General features: G+C 38.0%; 7 protein-coding genes and 1 long non-coding RNA gene across 9 annotated transcripts; 3 read left to right on the plus strand and 5 right to left on the minus strand.

Annotated features, from left to right (window-relative positions):
* Nucleotides 1-169: 169 nt before the first annotated feature.
* Nucleotides 170-1571, plus strand: LOC110848234. Its single transcript, XM_022095397.2, has 3 exons — nt 170-306; nt 390-519; nt 584-1571. Coding segments are annotated over exons 1-3 (1026 nt in total). The 5' UTR covers nt 170-304; the 3' UTR covers nt 1478-1571.
* A 39-nt stretch (nt 1572-1610) lies between these two features.
* On the minus strand, nt 1611-5099 carry LOC110848236 (FAD-linked sulfhydryl oxidase ALR). The gene is made up of 4 exons (XM_022095403.2): nt 4944-5099; nt 4606-4753; nt 4308-4525; nt 1611-4240 (listed from the first exon to the last, which is right to left on the minus strand). Exons 2-4 carry the CDS (start codon nt 4729-4731, stop codon nt 4078-4080), a joined length of 507 nt encoding a protein of 168 aa, XP_021951095.1. The 5' UTR covers nt 4732-4753; nt 4944-5099; the 3' UTR covers nt 1611-4077.
* A 1337-nt stretch (nt 5100-6436) lies between these two features.
* Nucleotides 6437-11138, plus strand: LOC110848044 (3-phosphoinositide-dependent protein kinase 1). Of its 2 annotated transcripts, XR_004834612.1 has the most exons (12): nt 6437-6666; nt 6761-7540; nt 7633-7675; nt 7761-7916; nt 7984-8226; nt 8312-8516; nt 8584-8683; nt 8743-8916; nt 8994-9398; nt 9476-9628; nt 9716-10012; nt 11010-11138. XR_004834612.1 is itself a non-coding variant. In XM_022095138.2 (11 exons), exons 2-11 carry the CDS (start codon nt 7412-7414, stop codon nt 9821-9823), a joined length of 1716 nt encoding a protein of 571 aa, XP_021950830.1. In that variant the 5' UTR covers nt 6437-6666; nt 6761-7411; the 3' UTR covers nt 9824-10070. The 2 variants fall into 2 exon arrangements, 1 of the variants encoding a protein (XP_021950830.1); XM_022095138.2 differs by lacking the exon at nt 11010-11138 and having other exon boundaries at nt 9716-10070.
* Nucleotides 9423-9828, minus strand: LOC118435214. The gene is made up of 2 exons (XR_004834613.1): nt 9692-9828; nt 9423-9575 (listed from the first exon to the last, which is right to left on the minus strand). It is a non-coding gene; the product is annotated as an uncharacterized LOC118435214 (long non-coding RNA).
* Nucleotides 11058-13018, minus strand: LOC110848046 (translation initiation factor IF-2). The gene is made up of 5 exons (XM_022095141.2): nt 12542-13018; nt 12048-12461; nt 11702-11962; nt 11558-11624; nt 11058-11473 (listed from the first exon to the last, which is right to left on the minus strand). Exons 1-5 carry the CDS (start codon nt 12551-12553, stop codon nt 11376-11378), a joined length of 852 nt encoding a protein of 283 aa, XP_021950833.1. The 5' UTR covers nt 12554-13018; the 3' UTR covers nt 11058-11375.
* Nucleotides 13019-13153: 135 nt separating this feature from the next.
* On the minus strand, nt 13154-16584 carry LOC110848045 (gamma-aminobutyric acid receptor subunit beta). The gene is made up of 10 exons (XM_022095139.2): nt 15291-16584; nt 15093-15193; nt 14966-15024; nt 14812-14898; nt 14347-14719; nt 14118-14275; nt 13911-14031; nt 13787-13833; nt 13567-13703; nt 13154-13489 (listed from the first exon to the last, which is right to left on the minus strand). The coding sequence occupies exons 1-10, from the start codon at nt 15353-15355 to the stop codon at nt 13354-13356; spliced, it is 1284 nt and encodes a 427-aa protein (XP_021950831.1). The 5' UTR covers nt 15356-16584; the 3' UTR covers nt 13154-13353.
* A 197-nt stretch (nt 16585-16781) lies between these two features.
* Nucleotides 16782-19424, plus strand: LOC118435212. The gene is made up of 4 exons (XM_035850818.1): nt 16782-17216; nt 17296-18664; nt 18769-18881; nt 18963-19424. Exons 1-4 carry the CDS (start codon nt 17067-17069, stop codon nt 19161-19163), a joined length of 1833 nt encoding a protein of 610 aa, XP_035706711.1. The 5' UTR covers nt 16782-17066; the 3' UTR covers nt 19164-19424.
* On the minus strand, nt 19268-21144 carry LOC110848532 (zinc metalloproteinase nas-7). The gene is made up of 8 exons (XM_022095778.2): nt 20899-21144; nt 20524-20811; nt 20438-20457; nt 20239-20373; nt 20121-20144; nt 19937-20049; nt 19718-19858; nt 19268-19638 (listed from the first exon to the last, which is right to left on the minus strand). The coding sequence occupies exons 1-8, from the start codon at nt 21076-21078 to the stop codon at nt 19331-19333; spliced, it is 1209 nt and encodes a 402-aa protein (XP_021951470.1). The 5' UTR covers nt 21079-21144; the 3' UTR covers nt 19268-19330.
* Nucleotides 21145-21234: the final 90 nt, after the last annotated feature.

Consider the following 21234-nt stretch of genomic DNA (forward strand, 5'->3'; position numbering starts at 1 on the left):
CTCCGTTGCAGAAGACTTATCAATTTCCTTATCATTTCATTAACTCCAAATAACACTTTATAACACGACGGCATTGACACGAATGCGGCAAAGATAACGTCGATATCTATCCGTGTGTGACATGTCTTAATCATGGTCATGATAAAATGTTGGCGTCAATCGATCGGGATGAATGCATCAGGAATTCTTTGAAAAACAATCTTTTAATCATATCCATCAGAAAGTATCATATGAATTGGCAGGATTGTTTTCAAAGTATTTTAGTCCATAATCTCATCTCACATCATATGCGTTTCCAATAATAATGTGAGTCTAAATATCTACCGTTTTATGACCAAATCATACTTAAATTATTAAAAATTAACTACAGCTATAATTAATTTCAACAGGGATAAACCCCCAAAAGCTCCTGTTCGAAAACGACTATTTCTTCAACGACCGCACCCAAGACATCCGAACAGCACGAATAATGCATACATTCTGGTGCTTGGACCTCCCAATTGTGGCAAATCGACAACGGTACAAAAAAAACACAAGCACAAAATTGTCAGAGTAATTATTTAATGATGAATTCTCCCTCCAGATAAACTGTCTCTTTAATCATCGAGAAATTGCCAGCGTTTCTCCGGTCGAAGGGACAAACTCGATCCACGAGTTTAGCACAAACTTTCACTCTCAACGAAATTTGAAGCTGATCGACACCCCCGGAGTTGGAAATCCCCTCAACGCAGTTTGGGACACCAAAGTGATCGCCACCCTAAAAAAGTACATGGATACGGACCGAGAACTAAGTCACTGTATTCCTAACGTGGTCCTGATCGTGGGTCGATTTGACGATGAACGGCTCACAGACGCGAACGGACCATTTGTAAAGTCACTCCAGGCCATAAATCTCCTAAATTCGAGGCTATTTGACAAATTTTCTTGCAACGTTGTCATCCTGTTGACCCATTTTATGCAAGGAGATGAAGCCTATCGAGCATCCTCACATTTTAGGCGAGACGAAGTAATGGACCTGATTAAAAATTATACCCAATTTCCGCAAATGCCGTACATAATTTTTGGAGAGAATAGTATTGTACGAAAAACAGGGGGTAGAAACATGTTCATTCGACATCCAGAATACGGTGGTAAATGTTTCAACCTGTCTGAACACGATGATAGCAGTGCGGAGGATATTTATCCTTCAAATTTAATTGATCTCATTATCAAAATTAGTGCAGGTTCTACCCAGGGTGCATTGGGACCAGAGTATTTTAGAAGTATTTTTCAAAATAGAGAAAGGCTTTTCTTATGGGGGAGTTGTAGTCTGCCGCTAGTTTCCAGCGAGAGGAAGCGATTTCAAAAAGCGTTTTATGCCTTGCAACAGTCCTACAAAACGGAGGAGAGTAAGGAAAAAGAGCGAGAAACTGCTTTCGATAATTCTAATAATAGTAATAATAATAATAACAATAATGAGGAGATTTTGAAAATTTGATGAAAATATGTAGCATATACATACATACTAATTCTACTAATGCATTGAGTTATACTAACGTGTCGTAAATAAAGCGAACTTTTACAACAATTTAGAGAATCGTTCCAAAATTTTGTTGCTTATACAACAAGACTTTTAATTAAAAATTTTATTTCCACAATTGCATTGACAACACATAACAATCAGTCAGTATGGCTTACTGGATGGTTTTAAATCTACATAATATCATAACACCAAAATTATGAAAAGTGGGCATCGTTTTTATTTACAACAAAATGGAAACACAATTTAATGACCACGTTTCCGTCAAAATTATTGTTCCGGAAGAAGAAGAACCTCCGCCGAAACTTCGACGACGTACGGAAACAGAAGGGGCGAAAAAGCTCCCAAAATTTTTAAAACATTACGCCATCTTCTCCTACGTCATATTTGGATTATGTGCCGTAAGATCTACTGACATCAAACATATAAAACATTTGCTGACATTTCATTATTTCATAATTGTACAGTTTTTGGAAATCGGATATCTTTGCTATGCTGCCACAATTTTATTCAACCCTGAGCTCTTCATCCAGTATGAGCCAGTAAATGAACTGCTTGCGTATAACTCGTACAACTTGCAATGTCCATTTATCGGTCTTCTTTGTAAGTTATTTACATTTCATACTGATAATTGTGTATCGTAAAAGTATCACGTCAATTTTTTTTAACTTATTGGCAAACAGTTTGCGCAATCTTCGTCTACCACGTCAAAAATAAAGTGAAACTGGAAGATGGTGATTTTTTCGGACTTATCGGATGCAATTTACTCTTCTCAATGGTCATGTGGTACGACGGGGCTGGAGTTAACCATTTGTATAAGGATCGGCTCGATTACATTCAGAATAAAGAAAGATATACAGAAATTTACAATCCCTCCGAAACGAAGGAGCTTGGTATGAATTATTATTATAGAGCAAAATCGTGATGCTATACATAAGTCAAGTAAGCCAATAATTAATTAATTAACTCCATCAAAATTAGCTTGGCAGTACGCTTGGAGCACGAAACCAACATGCGCAAGAGTAAGTGAGTAGTAGTCCTATAGTAGTACCATTAATTATAGTTAGTTAACGAATACTAATGTGTATTTCGCATAACAGGTCCATGCCCAGGTGATTCAAAATTTCATACCTATTTACAAATTTATCGCTCACATTGATTAAGCCCATTAATCATCTGAATTAAATACTAGCTCATGGAGGAGGAGAAGTTTGAGGAAGACAAAAAAAAGGCAGAGCTGGAGGAATCTCACGGGTAAAACAAATATTTAATTAACAAATTTTTTAAATCTAAGAACTAATTTTTATTTTCTCTGCAGACCTGGCATAATTTCTACGGATAAGAAACTCCACCCAAATAAATGGATGTATGATAAAAAGGCAATGGAAGAGATGAAAGGTTTCAGCGCCCGAGTTCGAAATGCTATAGAATTAAAAGCTCGGAGTTCCTCTGTCAATCGAAGCAAACTTTTACCCCTTGATTCCATTGATAGAAAAACGTACGCGTCGGAGTGTAATTTCACTTCGAATTCAATGAAGCTAGAAGGATCTAGGAGTTGGATGATTAAAATGCAATCGAAGGTATGAATAAAATATAAACATAATTCATGCTGAAGGTGCTTAAAAGCACTCGACTTTCTAGTTTAAATGCTGCGGACCTCGAGGTTATTATGACTGGAAGAATTACGTCGATGACGTAGACAAGTATTGTGTAGACGAAAAGGTATTATTTAAAATCGGTGAATATTTGGTAAAAATTTAACTAGATTTCTACTTTTCGTAGACGAAGAAAAAGTATCTAGGAAGCTGTGCCCTTCCATTTAATGTACACCTCACAGCCAGATTATATACAACCGTAGGATTCATGTTTGCCCTGTCTGCCGTCTTCTTCCTCAAGATGTTTGCAGCTTGTTTACACTTTGCCGTTATGAAGTTTGAGGACAAGGGAATCGTCATAAAGTACTCGCTCCTCGAGTAAGTTGAAACACAAAATGAACTACATAAGTCTATTCTAATATAAATTCTACAAATTGTCTATTCTACAGCATGACCGAACCTGAGGACTATCAAGTGGTGGAAACACACCATCAACTGAGCACTAAAGGACTAGTTGGTTCTGACCAGGTTCGCGGAATTTTACAGGCGTCCAGCATTCGAGCAGAACGATCCCGACGAAGCACAGTTGCGGCTAGCTTCAATCCACGATTGGCCTTTGGGGCTGTGAATACTCATGGGGCACAAGTAAAAAATTTATCTCACACCTTGATGGCATTTAACAAAGCAACGTCAAAGGAGAAGGATGAAAAGGGAAAGGGACATGTCACACATCAAGTACATTCGTCACATAATATTCACGCAAAGAAATAATAAAATTAGTCGGCTATGGGTTTTTTTTATACTAATCATTGATCTTATCCTGACAAATAATTGGTCCAATCATGAAATATACAGTTTAGAATTCATGATAAATTTTTAAGCATCTATTTCGTCATCTAATTAATAATGGAACGGGTAACAAAAATAATAGCCATATCTCACTATATTCCTCGTATTTCGTCATTATCCACAACTTCCATCATCCCATCCATCTTTCCACCTTTGATCGACTAGATTACAATCGAATTCTTCCTTTCCAAGTTTTTTATTTACTTGGTTGTGCATTCGACATAACCACTGAGAAAAGCCCCATCTCGTCGTTGTTTCCGGTGGGGATTCCCTAATCCTGCAATAAATCGATTAAAGTTAATTGAACTTTCTATCTCAAAACGTCACAATTTTTTTCATCTTACGATCTTCTAAAATCCTCTGCACAATGATCGCATGGATAATACTTTGAGAATAACTTCATAAAATAAGTCATTTGCTTTTGCTCCCTTGCAGTCGGAGTATCGGGAAAATAGGCGGCCATCGTATGAAGGAATCCCCATGTATTTCGACCCAGTTCATCTTTGTCTAGAGGACATCCAGCAGAAGGGTGGGGGTTTTGGTTTTCATTCGATGAAGGGGTCTGCAAAAATCCAAAATCATTTCTATCACCAATTTCATATCTAATTTAGTTTATTTGTTAAATATTGTTTACAAACTAACCGATTTATTTCCTAGCTCATTTTGTTGCATTTTTGTCCAAGATTTAAAATCGTAACATGCCCTGCAGGGCTTCTTAGGTTGTGTGCTTTCTTTTCCATTAGCCTCCATGTCTTTAAATATATTCATTACCTGGTCCAGTTGATTATACCTAAAACAACAACAAAAACTGGTATCAAATCATAATTGTAACAGAATGAAGGTACACTCAAAGTGAAAGCAACCGGAAGTTTAAAACATGATGCAATAAATATGCAATAGTACTCAATTTTATGCACACAAACAAAGTAATTACAATTACGGAGTAATTAGGTAAAAATAAAATGAAATGAAGTAAATACCAGCAAGAAATATTGGAAAATAATTCCAGCAGGTGAACAAATTTTGTGACTTTCTCTTAAACACAAAAATGAGCTTGGCTGACTTGGAAGAAAGCCCGAGAACTGCCGAGAAGTGAAAATTTGTCTCTTTGCCGGCGCAAGGGCTTCGTGATTTTGATGAATCTCGTCTGCAGCGGGGCTTAATCAAACTGGTTCTCTTTCTCTTCCAACTTCCAACAACAAAATAATTGTGAATTGGGTATGTTCCTTGTCCTGAAGTAGTTTGGGACTGAAAAATTATTCTCACCACACACCACACCCACTGCCACGTTCAAGAATGGCCTTCAATCGTGTTCCAAAAAGAACTTGTAAGTTGATAAAATTAAGACAATTTTATTTCACACAATACGTCTAATAAAATAATGAATGCCCTCTCAGATTTTAAAGTAAATTTTTCAACCTGAAAATGTGAAAATTAGTCGTAATGGAATAGTAACTCAAATTACGTTATCAAATTTAATTGCAGTGGGACAGTTATGGAGGCAAGGGTGGACTGAAATTCCAGAAGTGATGGGTTCCTCAATCTACTTGGTTTTGGGTATGTTACCTTATATGTAATGAGAATTTATTACTGGACAGTTCGACACATGGTTATTCATCATTTATCATTGTTTTTTTTAATGATAAGGTCTCATCGCTCTCCCAACGTATGTGGTCTACTGGTACAGAAATGACTTGGGGAACCACAGATATAAGACGAGATACATTGGTATGAATGATTAATATGAATGATTTCACGTTTGCCATTATCGAAACTAACAATTTTTTAAAAATACTGAATATTTTTACTGTTTACTTTACAGTTTACCGACCAGAGGATCCCCATGTTGAAAGAGTTCGAAGATTTCCCGACAGTCCACCTGTGACACGAGTTGATTCTTCTTCATACTCTTAAAAGCTTCAATTAAAATTATCTAGTAATTATCTTCGATGCTGGAATAATCAGTTGTAAAAATAGTCTTATTATTAAAGAACTTATAATAGATCCGATTAAAAGCATGTTACGTATATGTATAAATTGTAGTCACTCCATTGGTCTCTTGTAATAAAAAAATCCCATGTTTAAATCGACAGCTCAATTTGTTAAATTGTATCCTATTTATCCTTCTTATCGATTGGTTTATTGCTAACAATTTAGTTATGTTTGCATAATAATTGCATTTGTTAAAATCACTCATACCCTAAACTTATGAATGACACCACTAAAAAATCATAGAGCTTGTGAACCTGTACATACATATATGCAATCTTACGACTTGTATGTACATAAGTGGTTTGTTTTTCATATAATCAAAGGAATTTGTTATCTCCATTTTTGTACAAAAACACATCCGGAATCCGGAAACCACTAAAAAATTCTAGATTTGCGTCACCAATGCAGTGCCGGTAACAAAGTTACAATAGTTTTGCTCCACTTTTTCTGCGAAGATTCTCTCATTCATTGCATCTCATTTTCTCTGTTATACAAGAGTCAGTCACACACAAGGCTCATGGCATGTCATCAGACATTTCTCTCATCTGGCAAAAACACGTAGATTAAATAATTGCAATATCGCAAAATCGAGACTGCTAATATTGTCACGTCATCGGAATTAAACTAGGAATTTGGAAAAATTGAGGGCAATAATTCAGATTGAAGGTGCAAAGTGCTGGGGAAATTCTGAAATTCTTAAACTAGTCTTTGGTAATAAAAATCTGTGTGCTACATACATAAACTTATTGTGTGAATGACATGTTTGACATGTATTTTGACACTATGTTGTGATAATGACTTATAGGTTGGACATTTCCTCCAGGTTTTTCAAGTCCAATAGTCCGAAGACCTTTTTTACTTGCAGGGTGTGCATAATTTATTTGTCGGTGGCTCCACTCTTTATTAAGGGAGAAAGTTTTACGCTGAACAATTTTTATGGTTTATGACAGTAAAATTATCAGTATTAGAAAATATATATTAGTATTATTACATGTGAGGGATTCATTTTTTAAGGCTATTTTTACCGTTCACCATTACAAGAATAACCTAATTTAACAGAACCTTTTTTAAAGTTGGGATTAACCAGGTTTACTAAGTGCGTAGAAGAAATTCTTGACGGTAATAGGATTAATTATTGAATTTTGACCCTTGGTGATTTGCCCTGTTATGACCCATTCTTCCAATCACGCGTTGCTATTTACCAAGAACTCCAATAAATATTCCGCCTTGATGACTTCAATTTCTGGATTGTCGGCATCGATTCCACTCCTCCACGAAATTTCTCCTATCGACAATATTTGTCACCACCATCAGTATCATATATACCTGTGTAAACTACCTCTACTCGATATACCATAATTAACTAGGAACGAATTTAACAGTTTAAATTAAGTAGGCAAGCAATTTTTAGTAGATAGATCGCACTACGTCGTAAATAGGGAAATTTAGGGAAAAAATGTCAAATATAGCCGGGGGAGGAGGAGGAGGTAGTGGTGAAAATGAGGCATCCACTCTTGAACCGGCGAAAAAGAGACCGGAAGACTTTATCTTTGGCAAAATGGTTGGAGAAGGAAGTTTTTCTTCCGTAAGTGATAATTATTCTGAACTACTAAATTATAATATGCTAAAATTTGAATAACAAATGTTCATGATCCATGTACCGATTAATCATCACAGGTTTATCTGGCTAAGGATGTCAAGACTGGAAAAGAATATGCAAGTAAATTGTTTTATGCTAATTATAAGTATAATTATTACATATGGATGGAGTACCTAATAATTACAATTATTTATTATTGTTGCAGTTAAAGTTTGTGATAAACAGCACATTATACGAGAAAAAAAGGCGGAATCCATCCGTCGAGAAAAGGATATAATGACCATTCTTTCTGCAAATCGAGATCCAACGGCTCCATACTTTGTTCAGTTATATGCAACATTCCAAGATGCACACCGATTATGTGAGAAATTTAATTTAGAATTGTTTTTGCTCAGATTGAGAATAATTTTCATGTTTGATTTTGCAAGTTTTCGTCATGACCTTTGCTTATGGGGGCGAATTATTAAAGCAGCTTAATTCCCGTAAAAAGTTTACCAAGAACGTATCTCGGTTCTATGGCGGTGAAATCGTCCAAGCTCTTCGACACATGCACAAGTTGAAGATTTGTCACAGGGATTTGAAACCGGAGAATATCTTGTTAAATGAACAAGGGCATATCTTAATTACCGATTTTGGGTCTGGCAAGGAGCTCGTTACCATACCTGTTGCTGGTGAGAAGAATGCAATAAAAACTCATTGCAGTAGCATTACTTAGAATCAAGTAATTGATTATTAATGAAGTACATTTCCTCACAGCCACACAGGAACCTGCGAAAAATGGAGATCCGGAAAAGCCAGTTACGGGAAGAGCACGCAGCAACAGTTTTGTAGGGACAGCCCAGTACGTTTCACCAGAAATTCTACAGGGACGATATTCAGATGTGGGACCAGCGGCTGATCTTTGGGCACTAGGCTGCATCCTGTTTCAATTCATGGCTGGGCGTACACCATTTCAAGCAGCGTATGCATTATGGCATGACATCAGTTTCAAACTATTTCGTGATTTTGACCCCCTGCTTTTTTTCTAGGAGTGAATTTTTAATCTTTAAAAAGATTCTGAGTTTGGACTTTCAGTTTCCTGAAGAAAACTTTGATGAGGATTCTAAAGATATCATTTCAAAACTACTGGTACGGTAGATTTTAAAATTTCATGTAGGAAAAACATTAATTTTTAAATAATTATGCAGAAACTTCAATTTACTGAACGACTTGGAGCACAAGACGCTAAATTTTACACAAGTATTCAAGAACATCCATTCTTTGCTGAGTTGGATTTCGACACACTTCATTCACAGCGGGTTCCACTAGCTGAAGAGAACCCTACGGCAGATTCGCCTACCAGTCCATTAAGATTAATTAAGGTTGTACTAATTAAGATCCACACGATAAGTTTCAAAAAGATGGTTTATGTTACCTCTTTGATGCTTTAATTTTTTAGATACAAATTCCTTCAGACTATGAACCAGGTTTTAACCCAAGAGTAATTGCGGAACGATTCCTTCGCAGTTCGAGTGATGAAGATTTGCGATGGGAAGATCATCATGCTCGCGTCTCTTCTGAAGACGGATCGGAAGGTAGTGGACCCATTACTCCATCCAATGAGAACAACGATGTCAATAGTGCAGCTCAATTGTTAAATACGATGAACATTGACGCCCAAAATCGATGCAATAGCGAATGCATTGGGTCACCACCACGAAGGTGTAGTAGGGGCAAAATGGCGTTCCCTCTTGATGTTCAAGAACGACTTACGAGACTTGAAGAACAGGCGAAAAGTAATGAGTGGCACAAGTGTGTTAAAGGGAATCTGATTCTAAAACAGGGATTGGTCACAAAGCGGAAGGTACACACATACATAGATTACCAGTTTATTTTATAGAATATTTTATTGAATTTTCATACAACTATGTTATTATACAGGGCTTGTTTGCACGACGTCGAATGCTTCTTCTGACGGAAGGCCCTCATCTATTTTACTGCGACCCCAACAACATGACGGTGAAAGGAGAGATTCCCTGGTCTAAAAAATTGAAGCCGGAGGCCAAAGATTTTAAAGTGTTTAATATTCAGACGGTATTACACGCATCAGTCATTTATTGTCATTAACATTTTTAGATAGTTCTTAAATATAAGTACCTATATCTTTCTCTGTACCGATAGCCCAACCGCACATATAACTTGGAGGACCCTTCAGGATTCGCTTTAGCGTGGTGTGAGGCAATCAGTGTCCTTCATCAACAAACTTATGGGAACACGGAATCTAATTAATCGATTCAACGCGACTTACAAAATTCCAAGATCTGGTTAATCAAAAAAAGTCTTATTTCAACTACAACGAATAGTCTACGATGTCCCATAATTAACACAATACGTATGTATGAAGGCGATTTTAATTGATATTTTATTCAGAATCATCTTTTAGAGTTGAAATAACGTGTATTACTGACATTATTATTGGTAACATTATAGTTTTAGTGCAAAATTGTATTACTAAAAACCTACAGTGCAGACTCCATATAGCCCGAGTCAGGGACATAGTCCCTGACTCAATAAGTCAGAGCCCGCTTCTAAATTCTTTTCCGAACTGACCGACATAATATCACCAACTTCCGTGTTGTGGATGGTTAAAAGTTTGTTAGATAGTTTCTATTATTTGGTACCAAATTTTTGAATTAGTTACAAATCATGTGCCTTGACCACCATGACCAGTGGCTTCTTTAACAACCTGAAGTTCTAAGCTGTATGTATGTGCTATTCAGCCTCCAAATCAAATTTCAGCTCGATATAACGATTTTTAAAAATCAGTATGGGTCACCCCATACTGATTACACTCTGGTCACTTTGGTCTGGTTGCACTTTGTTCACTTTTAACTTCATATTCTTTAATTAGCTGTCATTAAGTATCATTGTGCCGGATTTCATCTTTTTAAAACAATTTCTAAAAATCGGTATGGGTCACCCCATAGGGGCGTTCCAGATAAAAATTTTACCAATATCATATCATATTCTTTTATTAAGACCCATAAGCAACCTCTCCACCAAATTTCAGTTCGATATGATGGTTTTGAAAAATCGGTATGGGTCACCCCATAGGGTCACTCATGATGAAAATTTTTCCAACCTGAAGTTATTTTTTTCTATTAGGAGCCATTAGCAACCTCTGTACCAAATTTCAGCTCTCTCCAACAATTTTGAAATTTTGGTGCATAAGACCCCACCCACTCCGATGACCCCCACCGGTCAACCACCGGACCGATTTCGCCCATCTTCGAACTCGTTTCCTAACTTTGTCCAATATGCATATGGTAAAAATTTCAAGTCAATCGGTTCAGCCGTTTTGGCTCTATCGTGCCGGACAGACAGACAGACAGACAGACGGACAGACATGACGGTTCCATAAGCCCTGACTCGGGCTAAAAATTGATATCAATTACGAATTTACCACGTATGGAAGGACGCATTTTTGCAATCAGTTCAGTGTTAAATTGTTCGATAATACATATACATTTGCTTTGTTAATTAACAAAAACAAACTGTTTTTATCTTTAAAGAAACCTTAATAAAGCTTATGTATTAAAGTACTAGAATAGTTAAACTATTTGAGTTATTATATAATTCTCTCGAGTAAAGTAATGGTTATTACTTTCATAAAATGCATTTCTCTAAATTAGTTCATGGACGAATACTGTATCTTGTACAAGTTTAGGCAAGTTCCAGTACAACTTTAAATTTCAGGTACACCACAACTTTTGGTTATTGAACACTTCAATATCTCTGATTCTAATATAATTCGGGTCATGTAAATGCAATTCGATTCAGCTTAATCAGAATCCGAACTGGAACTACTACTGGAAGATCCTCCGTGTCCGTGACCCTTGAATTTGTGCTTTTTCATCCCCTTTGAGAGAACATAGGCACCTAGGACAAAATCAATGCAGATTTAGTCTCAAAATTTCAATACTTTGTAACCTTCTTTTTATCTTTCATAAAAAAATAAATTACCTGCGCCTCCTGCAGCGAGAGGAATGCCATATTTCATCAGCTTGTTTTGCTTCTTGGCTGCCTTTTTCTGAAAAGCAACATAATTTAGGTAAGCACAACTATTATTCAGGGGAATATTTAAATGTGCTAGATATTATTAATTACCGATAAAAGACCGCCTGCGCCCAGCGCTGCAGCACCTCCTAAAATACCACCCATCATGCCTCCTCCCCCACCCATTCCACCTCCACTATGACCACCATATCCGTGGCTTCCTCCTCCATGACCTCCATGTTTGCCACCTATTAATTTGTTAGCCATTCCCCCCAACGCAGTTCCTGCCAGTCCTCCAGCAAGCATGGGTCCAACTTTTCCTAGAATTCCACCGGACCCACCATGCCCACCACTTTGCTGTTGAGGATATTGCTGCAAGGACAATAAACTTTTTATTCCTGACCTGGTCTAAATATTTTATAGATAATATTATATCATCTTTAACCTCGACACTTACCGGATAAGCATCAGGTCCAGGGTACGGCTGCTGATTATATCCACCTGGTTGTTGTCCTGGATAAGGCTGCTGTGGGTAAGCACCCCCACCTGGTTGTTGATAAGGCTGTTGTGGAGCATTATAAGCACCCGGCTGTTGATATGGTGGCGCAGGATATTGTTGTGTTGAATTCGGTGGCAGTGGGTAACCTCCTCCTCCAATGTCCGGATAAGAACCTCCTTGTGGGGCGGACGGATAAGCTCCTCCTTGTGGGGCAGACGGATAAGAGGGGGCCGCTCCTGGATATCCCGATGGTGCTGCTGGTGGTGGAGCTGAAGGCGATGGCATGGCGAATCCCATGGGGGGCAGGCCACCCCCAGCAGCCGGATATGGACTTCCTCCTCCTCCTGCAGGTGGATATGGACTTCCTCCTTGCTGTTGTACCAGAATTATAAATATTTAATTAATGTTTCAGTCAATCAGTTACCTTATATATACAAAAACACCATACTTACGTTAGGATACATAATGCTACTTTCTCTTTCCTGAATGAATTTCTCCAAAGTTTTTAATAAAGTGCAGCTGTTTCTTTTCGAGATTTTCGACCTCGTAAATATTATTGTTAGAGTAAAATGAGCTACTTATAGTAAACTGTAAATGAAATGAGACCAGTTGAGACTCTGTGGTTGCTTTTACTACGTGATGTTGATGAGACTATGAGATTTCGTAATCCGTTGTTTTTGAGAACGCGATTCACTCACGGTTCGCACAATACTGAAATAGAGTCAAAGAGTTCAGTCACAGAGAACTGCTTATCTGGATGTCGATTATCTGATACGCTTTGCGAAATGATGATTCAATAAATATTCATGGGCTTACTACACGTTATGATAAGTGACTCGTTGAGTGTAAATTTAGCACAGGAAAAACGAGTTCGTTCGACTGTCTGCATTCAAGCGGAAATAGTTTCAGCTTTCTACGAACCACTTTATTTAACCACATCTCGTCTAAAGTAAGTACGTCATAATAAAGTGACTCATCTCCAAATTAATGACCATGTCATGCTACGTCATGGTTGTGACGTCTCAAATGCGAGCAATAACAATGAGTCAACAATGGCAATTTTTGGTACTATCACGTACGTACATTCATACAACAGGTTTATTTAATTTTATTGTGAAAATAAGGGTGTGTGATTGATATGGCGAATTAATTGTGTGTATTTGGTTTGGTTTTTTGAGACGGCATCATTTTCTCTGGTACTCTTTACATTATTGGGTTGACTAACTGGTCCATGAAGTAGTTATCAATCGTGTTCTCTTAAATATTAATTTGTATTTTCCACAAGCATAAAATCCGTATCGTCTCCGACCGAGTTGGACGAGAGGAGGACAACCATCCAGTAAATGATGTTAAACACGATGAAAAAGCAGGGCATCGTATATTGAGAGTACATGCAGCATCTAGAAAATTTTGGTTAAGTTCAAATTAAATTATAAACTATATTTAACTTTTTCAGAAATATTTAAAAAAATATTACTTGTAAATTAACTCTTTAAACCGACTGTCAAAGTTGGGGCGTCCAATGTTGAAGTGTTCTTCTGAGGGTTCGGTGTCTGGAAGAATTTCTTTGGCATCATCTGCACTTCCGTTGATTTGACGCATTCTCATACGCGTCTAAAAAACATGAATCGGTTAAAATCATTAATGATTAAATATTTATTTTATTATTATTAAATGTGAATGAGTAAGTTTCATACATTTGAGTTTGCTTGAGGTCTGAGGAGATGATACATGATAAAGTTCACTGTGGATTGAAACAAGTTTGTTAAATATCCATCCATTTAATGACGATATTTATATGTGCCATTAAATTTCACTTGCCGATAACCACATTAAAGACCATGAAGGAACATTTAAACACGTAAAAGTCCAGTGCAGTTTGATAGGAAACTTTGGGCATTTCCTGAGATAAGAGAGAGGTGAAGATTACGATGCCAACCATCTATGGAGGAGAGGCAAGTCGAGATTATTAGTTATGTGTCTCATATGCAAATAGATAACTTATTATTAGTAAAACGTGGTCCTTACACAAATCACGCTCAGGAGAAGGCGAAGGTGCAAGTTAACAACGGTCATTGTTATGAAGGCGATAATAACGAGAACGGTGGATGGGAAATATACATCTTGGAAAAATCGGGTAGAAACTCTGGCAATGATGAATTCAATGGAGACTCGGGAATAATTTCCTGTGGGTAAATTTATCTTAACATCAAGGGCACAATAATTTCATAAATAATTTTTTCTGAATTTCTCGTACCACTGGAAAGAGAGATACTCGCATAGCCACCCTTGACCGCTATAACTTCCTGATTGATGGAACCCCCTGATCCAGCAGAGACTCCAATTTTTGGCTCTCCGTTGTCATTTTTGTCCCAAACGTAAGCTATTTCATTGGCGGAGTAGCCATAGCTCTCGAACACTAAGCTGCACGTATGCCTGTCAAAGGGGAACCATTTCAGATTCATTTTGCAACTTGCAGTCACAGTGATTCTCATTGATCTGAGAACTTCTCCGTCGGACATGACGCTGGTAAAAATGTTATCAACGGTCAAATCATGCTTTGTGGATCTTCTCTCATTGACGATGAAGGTGTCGGGCACCCACATTTTTGCTGCGTGTTCTCGATCAAGCTAAACACATTTTGGGAGAATTAAGCATTTAAGTAATTGTACCATCCAAATTTTTGTATAAATTCAAAACGAATATTTGTAAAAGTGCATACCGTAATTTTCAAAACGCCTGCAGGAGGTTCAAACCTCAACTTTGGATCAATCCATTTTTGTCGTAAGTACAGTTGTGCTGTAAACTCCTGTAAAAAATAGTGTCACTTTCATGAAGTCTTTAGCATTCTTTATGACTATGAATAATTTTCTCACGTGGTTCTTCTCATCCACGTTGAACACGTCCAAGACGTAGGCACTCACGGTTACACTAACTGCCCATTTGAACACCAAATATTAACCTTTTGTCAGAAATTATAAAAATATTATTATGAATCTATACCTCCAGAATTGGGAACAATCCTCTTATCATAATAGTCATTGGGACTATTTTCTTTCGTGGGGAATAAGCTATCCATTATCTCCGAGATAGATTTGGCTGCCCTATTCATTCATTGGAAGAAAGTCAAAAATTAAGCAATGTGCCTGTATACAAGTTTGCATGTCTACATAAAAGTGCACTTTATAAGGTCGTACTTACCATGCCTGACTAATTTCTGATGCTATTAGTCCCACGACAAAAATTAGTATTGTTCTGGACTGCATTTTTCTAACAGAGCAAACAAATGCCAAAAAGCACAATTGGAATTTGAAGAGAGAGTGTCAAATGTCGTATAAACTTGGGCACCACAACAGCTCCAATAATCGATCGGTCATGTAACCTGACGCTACCAGCTACCACTACCACTTCCACCACCACTACTTCATACTTTCAGCATACATACGTACACTTTCAGCGAAAAGAGTTAAATGTCGGAATTGGGCTGAATTCTTATATGACCACGACAAGAAATCGATTTGTATGATTAAAGCCGAGTTGAAAAATGAGACCCAAGATTGTTATAAATATCCATCCAGCGTAGTCCAGCAGTACTCAGAAGAAGGCGTCTGTCCCAACAACTCTTTCCCATGAATTCGTAAACTCCCTATGAATAAAACACTGCTGGACGAGCTGCTTTTGCTTATTGAGACTTGTTTATTATTCGCCCACTCGAATCAGTATTTTCATTTTTAATTGCAGCAGCAGTGCGGTGGATGGAGGAATATTGTAATACTTTCCAACCATACTCCCTCTTCTTCGTCCCATGTTGTTAGCAAGTTGACATTTATTATAATAATTTAATTCATATGTGGACCAAGTATTAAAGGTGGTGGGTAAAGGTCACCAAGATAACACCATGGTAAGAAAAGCGTCATTTATGTATAACTCACTCTCTTCTTCTCGGTGGTGGAACTGCTGCTGTGTTCAAGATACGGTGCCAATGTCCACTGGTTGAAAACGACCACCACGGTGTTGCAATGACCTGACTAATGACTGCATGAATTGACCAAGTGGCCATATCAAGGTCATACTGAAACAAAAAATGGAGACGACGCTGTAAATAACATCTGTCACTTGATTGACGATGATGATGATGTGAAGAGGAAGAGCTATATTTGCTCAGTTATCGAGAAGATGATTGCGTATGTATGTGTCCAGCTTATTAATGCATCCACCCAACTACTGACTAACCAAATTTACTGAATGACACTACAACTTTCTGCTGATGTGTTGATTAAAAGAGTGATGAAAATTTGATACACAAGAAAGCTTAAATATTCATATATTTATAAATATGGGTACGTATATTCTACATGAATATGTACCTATCGACATGCATTCCCTCATTATTGAGCGGATTCACTCCGGGCCTCTTTTTGCTGGCACCTTTGCGTGCATAATTGAACAAGGGGCTTTTAAAGGCGTTTACTATATTCGCACTATCACCACATCACCTCCGTCGTCAGTCCCATACGACGGGAGTTAAATATTTGACACTGCATGCGGAATGGGACTCTTGACATAAACACGAATGGAATGAGAACTGGGGATTTCAGCCGACTTTTCCTTTCTTTATATGTAACGAGGAGACGGTGGAGAGAATGCGACTAAGGATATCGTCACCTTGACGTAGCTCGATGCAGAGAAAACACAACAGACCAGGAAACCAGAGGAGAAAGCATGTAGAAAGCAAGCGATCAGGATTTCGACCCAATTCGGAACTTCGTCTTTCAGCCCGAGATTGTATTTACAATGTGAAGAGGGAATTTCACTTTCTTTCCACTTTTTTCACCATCGTACTTACCACCACAACAACTACGCCTGTAGTATCGTAAAATCATGATAGCTTTGACGACGACTTTCTCGACACACGACGCACTTTCTCGTCATACTTTAATTTAGCGTATCTTCCATTTATGGTAAAAACAATACATCATGCATACAGATCTGGATAATAGTTTAGTCCATAAAGAAGGGGACGATGTTGAGGAGGAATCTGGAATTGTAAGTCGCAGTGAAAGTAGTGAAAGTTTTGCTTCCTCGTCATCTCATTTCGATATTGGGTTGCTCAATCTGCCAAATCTGGTGAGAATTTATGCGTAATTTATAATTTACTCATTAGATAAATAAATACATGCTTCTACAGACTCTTAAATATTTTCAGATTTTTGATAAAATTTTTAACCACCTTTCTCCCACCGATATTTTAACCCTTCGTCTCACCTGTAAATCGACGAAAGCCTGTGTCGAGCATAAATTTTTGGATAAACTTTGCATAAATGTGAAAACTCGGCAAGCATTCGTTGTTCTGCTCAACTCTCAAACGACCTGGACGCATTTCAACTTTCACTGGAAACTTAGCCCCCCGCAGAAACAATTGTCGCAATTTACTCTCATATTCTCCGAACACATCACAACCCTCAAGTTCACCTCGAATGTGTACGATTCTGCCATTATCAAAATTATTTGTAGCTGTGCTTCCCTCAGTATCTTGGTCGTTGAAGAGATTGACGGGACAATGTTGGCCGAACTGCCGCAAAAAGATAAGGCCCGACTCTCCAAGGCGTGCTATTCTCTACAACATCTCGGCATTCACGAGATCCTCAGCGATGACAAGAAGGGGGCAGACTTCTTCATCGAGCATGTCCTCTCGGTGTGTTGTTCCACCCTGAAGTCCTTGGTCGTCCCATTTCTCACCTTCTCTCCCATCAACGCCTACCCGTTCAAGTATGGCTGGGATAATAAAAACAGTATGACGTCCACCACACCCACCGACGTTTTAGTGGTTCGTCCCCTCATCGAGATTATTGAAAATCGAGTCAAAGCCCCCAATTTGGAGAGTGTCGTGGTCGTTCCGGAGTCTCGATCCGCACTCTCCGACTCGGGCCTCTTTTGCCTCACGCTGCTATGTTATCATCGACACCTTAACTTAATTTATGACAAATTTCACGATTCCAATTTTAATCTGGGCAAGTTAACGTATTCCCTTTCGTCGGAACCGAGTATGCAAATGTCTGAAATTGCGAGTAAAATTATGACCGTGATGGCCTCCACGACAGATCTCTTGTTGAATTATGAATTTGCTAATTTACGCAAACTTGTAGTGCAATTTTCTACTTTTCATATCGACCAGGATATTTTCGTCGTGCAAAACTTTCCTCGGTTGAACACGCTAAATATCGACTTTAAAATAAGGAAGCAGCTTCATCCGAGGTGCAGCAAGGTGAAAAGGATGGACATGTTTGTTCAGGGGCTGCTAGAAGTTTCAAGGCCTAGCGTGAAACAGTTGCAAGTTCAAAATCATTGCGTGGTGGAAAGTGCGATTTCCTTCAACGTGGTGAAAGTGGTCAAGTGCTTTTGTAACTTGAGGTCACTCTCCTTAATTGGTTTTAAGGGGGCGACGAAAGACTTTCCAGTGATGTGGAGAGGGCTGAGACTCCTGGAAAAGGTGGAGCTGGAAAATTGTCCTGGGTTAAATGACCAAGGGATGTTGGGGGAGGATTGGACTAAACCGGCGATTCTAGAGTTGACTGGTATATACAAACGAATAATAAATTGGAATATATGTACACAATCGTAAATTTAATTAAATGAATAATTAGTGGATTTTGACATGCATGCATATTTTTCGTTACAGATTTACGGGAGCTAAAAATAAGTCGAAGTGGACGGATAACTGATTTGAGCTACATCATTGCGCTTTGTAGAATGAGACTGACGCGATTCCATCATCAGCCATTCTACCAATCGGTACTTTAAATAGATAAATTATTCAAGTATAATTTGCATAAGATTTCAGATTTCAGATTTTATATTATTCATGAATTTCAGGACATCACTTTTGAAGGCTACAATGCATTGGCACGTGGGGATTTTTCAAAAACTATAAAATTCCTAAGTGGTGGGACAACCTTTGGACGATTGGAAAAGTCCAGTTTGAGAGAGTACCTGAATAACTTCCCATCTTTGCAGGAAACCGATAGAAAGAAAATTTTGCGAGGTTTCAGTCGATGGAATTTGTCTTGCTTCTGATGAAAATAATATGAGATTACTTCCAAATAATGCTAAATAATTGTTGCTACTTCCAGACGTTTTTACCAAATTAATTGCATTTGAAATAAATTTACGACAAAAGCTTCTTCCAAAAATACGAGATGTATTGCTTTCTCTTCTCATAAACATGCAATCATTTCCATAAATTAATTGTTGCAGGCAAGGAATTGCACGGCCGCACAGCGAATCTCTTGTCCTCCATAACTGGTGTATGCTCCCGTACTTGGTATGAATTTTCCAGGCATCCAAACCGTCTGGTCCCCACTTTGAAGTTGACACTGAATGACGTAAATGGTCTCGCGTTCATTCGTCCTCCCACCACGGACCGCGTTCGAAGGGAGATTTACAGCATTTACCCAGATAAAATTGGCACCATTCGGATTCGTCAGCACTTCAATGTTGTCAAATTTGCTATGCTCCCCACCTCCCCAAGCGACGTGACATTCCCCTCGACCTAATCCGTTTGTAAAGCTAGTTATATTAAAATAATGCCCAAAAATATCATAAGTGGGTGATAACACCGATTTACCTACCTTGATGATACTTTCCTGGAATGATGTCACCTTGATGATAAGCTCTGCAAGAGTAAAGTGGTTCGCCATTAAATTCGGTCCCAGCCTGAACTAGGCTGGACGGGTTGTTGTTCTTGTTAACGTATCGATAGCCTTGACATCCTGCAAAATGAATTCATATTTGCATATTTTGCAAAACTTTCAACAATTGGTAAGCATACTTTCTTTTATTTTCATTACCCGAATTGCAACCATACATTTCGTTCAAAACTTCAATATCAAGAACAGCCAGTGGTCCTCCAGATCCACATTTGGTCACACCTGGCTGTTTTGGCTGGAAGCATCCGCTGTAACTAAATTAATTGATTATAAAAAGTTGTTAATTAAATGAACATCTTGCGCTAATTAAATTGTAGTTATCTACCATTCCCCCTCGTAATGTTCGATGCTTCGATTCGATGATTAAAATCAATAAGTAAACAAAATTATCAAAAAATTGTAAAATTGTACAAATCCATATTCTCGGCAGAAATCGTTCTTACCTAACGTAGTCATACAACTTATGCAGACCTCGATCAAAATCAGGATTATCAATACCATGTGGCTGGCAAATTGCAGTATTGAATCCAATCCAATTGTCTCGATCGAGGCGAGTTTGCTCGTGCCCCATGCAAAGGCTACATTATGTTTAAGCCAATTAAAATTTATCTAAATATTGTTAATAGTGAATATTTTACATACGTGTGCCCGAGCTCGTGGACCTAAATCGTTAAATCTAAAGTCAGTTACTGCAATAAAAATTGGTCATCACGTATGTATTTATGTACCATGGTGCCCGGATTGACGCAAGTTCCCCCGAATTTTGCAAACTGGGCCCCATTGTTCATGCAAACGTGTGCCACACCACAGACGGTCGGATCATGTAAAATGTCCACCCATGACGTGTGATGACCTTCTTTTGGAATGAATCTAATGCAAGTCGCTTCATGATAAGTATTTAAAGCAATGGCGACTTGTTCTCTTTGAGAGTCGGTGAACGTAGGGTCGAGCGTGTAAGGGACTTGACCATTAGTCCAAAAACGTGGTCCAAATCCGGGTCGTGGATGTGGGACTTGCTACAGAAGATAATGCCGAAGTTTTTTTTTCTTATAGGAAAAGTGGGATACAAAAATAATCGATTTTTATGAGAATGACCAGCTCACCCCTTCCGTTCCATAAGGAGGTAATTCAAGTGGTGCCGTAAAATTGTTCACCCTAATTGGATTCTTTCTAGCAAAGGCGAACTCTTCCTCAGTTATGTAATTTGGTTTTAACGCTCCAACGCCGAATGCTAATTGGAGAATTGCTGCGAAGGAAAATACGAACACAAGTAATTTTTCCATGATGACCACGCCTTCACGGGGAGATGAAAAATAATGATTGAAAATGTCGGACAATGTCAACTATTTATCCTACTTGATCAACTTATTTATTGTGATTTTAGAGATACACTATCCAAAAATTGATAAAAATATTGTCAATCATAATTGGCATACACA

Source organism: Folsomia candida, unplaced genomic scaffold (genome assembly GCF_002217175.1).
Source record: "Folsomia candida strain VU population unplaced genomic scaffold, ASM221717v1 Fcan01_Sc004, whole genome shotgun sequence".
NCBI lineage: Eukaryota > Metazoa > Arthropoda > Collembola > Entomobryomorpha > Isotomidae > Folsomia > Folsomia candida.